Raw genomic sequence first — 3480 nt, 5'->3', positions numbered from 1 at the left:
TTTTGACTAAATTGAGTGCCCAAACGTCAAAATTTTTGAACAAAATTTTCACGAAATCTTTCCATAAAATTTTAGGCCATAGAAATATAATAAAAATAATTTTTTTCCTCATCGGATTTGCGGTTCTGAAACCACTATTCTGATAACCTTAAATTTGGGCCATTACAAGTTTTATTAAGGTTAATAATGAAAGTTTCAGAATATGCTCAATTGAAAAAGTTATATGTTTTCACTTATCGAAATTATGGTTTTCAAATTATCAACTCTCAAATTTCCACTACAAAGCTAAGTATCATTTTAGGCATTTTTCCGTAAAATAGATAAGTACTACGCATGGTTTTGAAAAAAAAACATCTAAGAGTGGAATGATGGAAATGTGGAAGTGTACACAATCGTATCACGTAATGAAGTGACAAGTAAATGTCGAGTTATCATACCCACAGGGACTGTGAATGAAAAATATTTATGAAATGTAAATCAAACACTTTGGTGATGGGAAAAATATGTTGTTTTGAAGAAGTGATTTAAAAACTAAAAATTAACTAAGTAATAGAAATAAGAAGTAAAAATTCCAAAGCATGATTTCAAAAAGATGAGTTTTAATCAATATGACATAATTGTGTTAGATCAATTACATCCCTTAACTTAGAATTACTGAACCCATGTTCATGTTGTTATGAATATTTTCACGGAAACTTGGTAATTTGTTAACTACTTCAAATACATACTTACTAAATTAACCAATCTCTTGAACATTTTTAAATGCCAAATCAAACAATTAGTCAATCTTCTTAAGAACATATGATAGTAACTTAGGTAACAATATATTTCTATATTGAAACAGTTTAATCACAATAATATTGCAAGTTATGCAAGGCTAATGTATCGTTTAATACCATCGCTAATTTAACCTTTAGCTACCTTAGAAGATTAAACATGTATCAATTAAATACTGTGCCAATTAATTATATTTTCAATATGTTTAATAATTAATTCATTCACTACCTTACATTTTATAATGCAAGTATAACATAAGCATGGTTTTATTTAATTGAACAATTCACCAAGGCCTATAACAACACAAACATGATTTTAATAATTCAAGTGGACAGAATGCAATCAATCTAACATGAATTAAATTAATCGATTTTAATTAGAACAAGAACAACAACAAAACAATTATTCATATTCATGATCACAACATAAACAAGAAAATTAAAGAGAAAGGAACTAGAAAGCAAATCCAGTATTTCTTTGAAGCCAGACTAGTGCACTCCTCTTCTTGTTTGCTCGTTGTGTTGAACCAAGGCCTCCATGAAAAATTGAATAATACTATTCCAAGGTGGAAGAAGGCTCTTTTCCAATAGGGAAATCGGCAAGGGAAATGGGAGAGTGAAAAGCAAGTGAAATAGATAGATGTGTAGGAAATGAATGGTGTGTTGAATGAGGTAGCAAAGGTGGGTATTTGTAGGTGTGAATGGCTGCTAAAAATAGCAAATAATTAGCAGCCACACACTCTTCCTTGTCCGGCCATACAACAAGCATGTTTGAATATTTCAAACTTGCTATTTTAAGCTAGGGGCAAATCTTCAAAGGCACAAAAAGTGCAGGGGTTTGAAAGGAGTTTAGGGAAACTTTGAGGGCTGTTTTGCAAGCATAAAAATTAGAAAAAATCAGTTGATTGGGTCAGCTTATTGGACAGTTTTGGGCTGCCAATTTGCTTGGTGGATCAGTCTTCTTTTTTCAGTATATTGGGTCACTTTCTCCTTTAGGCTTTACATTAATTTTTAACCCAATTATATTTGGATAAAAAATTAAATATAAATTATATAAAATAATCGTAATTTGGACTGTCCTTGACTGGAAAAATATTCAGCATTGCTCTTGGTTCACTTGATGCAAAAATTTCTCTAATGTTTCGAGCCTTTCGAGGTGTCTGCCGAGCCAATTTTCACATTTTGTGCAAAATTATCGAAAATAAATCAAATTTGTAAAAAATTATTATAAAAATAATTAAAATTAAATATGTTAATAATTTAAGTGCAAATTAATTATTTTATAATTAAAGTATGAATTTCGACAAAATTTACTACAAAATTACATGAACTAAGGCTCAAAAGATGCTGAAAATGTCTATATATTTTATGTTTCTAAAGAGTATTATAAAAAATAATATGATCATATCACACAATTTCCAAAAGTAGATTTTAGTTTGGGTTTTCAAACAAAAAATGTAATACCTAAAGATCTGGTCACAACGTTTAAATCAGGTGTGAGGTGTTATACTAAATTGTCTCGTGTTTTGATTGACCAAGTCTTTAATTAATGAAGTAATTGAATAAACATTGTTGGTCTGACTCTAACACATAGTGAGCAAATTACTGTTAAAAGACACCACTAACAAATAATTCCTGTGATTTAGTGCAATGAGGCGGATATGACGTTCACACATTTGACCAATGAACTAATCATTGACACGTCACCATTTAGTATACATTAATTTACATTTCGTAATTATTTCTCTTGCATATCTTTCAAAAAGGAAAAAAAATATTTCTCCTGCAGAAATAAGGTAATTAGTGACATGTTTCTTAATTTGCAACTTGCATTCCTTTTTATCTTGATTTGTTTCCTTAATTTGTTCCTTTTACATTAATATAAATCCTCTCATAGTTATCTCACAAAAAATCCAAAAAGAAAAGCAAAGCAAGAATGCCTTACAATAATTTTAGGACTCTAACTCCTTTGCTTTGCATGCTTATGCTTGCAAGTTGCATTTCTCAAACACCGGTTTCATATGCAAAATCAGTAGATAATTTAGTTATTCGTTTCCGTTATAAGGTTCACATTATCAATGGCCTTCCAGACAATGCTAAGCCATTAGAGCTTAGTTGCCATTCGAACGATGATGATCTCGGACACCATACTCTTTGGAAAGACCAAGAATTCCGGTTCAAGTTTGGCATTCACTTTTGGAAGAAAACTCATTTCGTCTGCAACTTCAGCTGGGGATCCAAGTCCTTGAATGATATCACTGTTTTCGTGAACGAGGTTGAAACTCGTACATGTAGAGAGACAGGGAACTGCTTCTGGAAAGTAGAAACGGATGGGATTTATTTTAGCAATAATGATCAAAATTGGGAGAAACGGTTTAATTGGTAACCATTTATATCAATGCTTCAATTCTCAAATCTAATACATCTATGTTATTATCGTGATGGAAATTTATTTAAATAAATTGTGTATGTTTTTCTTTGGCTCCTCATTTGTTAAAAATGAGATTATAGTTGCATATAAAAATTCTAATTATAACCGAATCTATTCCAACGTCTAAAGCTCCCAGATGACTTGGACAACATTTTTTTACCATGTCAATTATTCATATTTTAAGTTAATTAAAATTTTAAGAAAAAATTTGATTAGTTAAAAAAAGAAGTTCATTTAAGTGATAAGGTTAGAGAATAAAATGTGATTAGATTA

The 3480-nt window shown here is 30.2% G+C and overlaps 1 protein-coding gene across 1 annotated transcript; it reads left to right on the top strand.

Annotated features, from left to right (window-relative positions):
- The first annotated feature begins 2712 nt into the window (after positions 1 to 2712).
- LOC107902314 (S-protein homolog 24) lies at positions 2713 to 3162 on the top strand. The gene has a single exon (XM_016828523.1). It carries the CDS (start codon positions 2713 to 2715, stop codon positions 3160 to 3162), a length of 450 nt encoding a protein of 149 aa, XP_016684012.1.
- The last annotated feature ends 318 nt before the right edge of the window (positions 3163 to 3480 follow it).

The sequence above is a fragment of the Gossypium hirsutum genome, chromosome D05, assembly GCF_007990345.1.
Source record: "Gossypium hirsutum isolate 1008001.06 chromosome D05, Gossypium_hirsutum_v2.1, whole genome shotgun sequence".
Classification (NCBI taxonomy): domain Eukaryota; kingdom Viridiplantae; phylum Streptophyta; class Magnoliopsida; order Malvales; family Malvaceae; genus Gossypium; species Gossypium hirsutum.
Note: the sequence above shows the minus strand (reverse complement) of the source record. Positions and strands in the feature narration are given on the sequence as shown.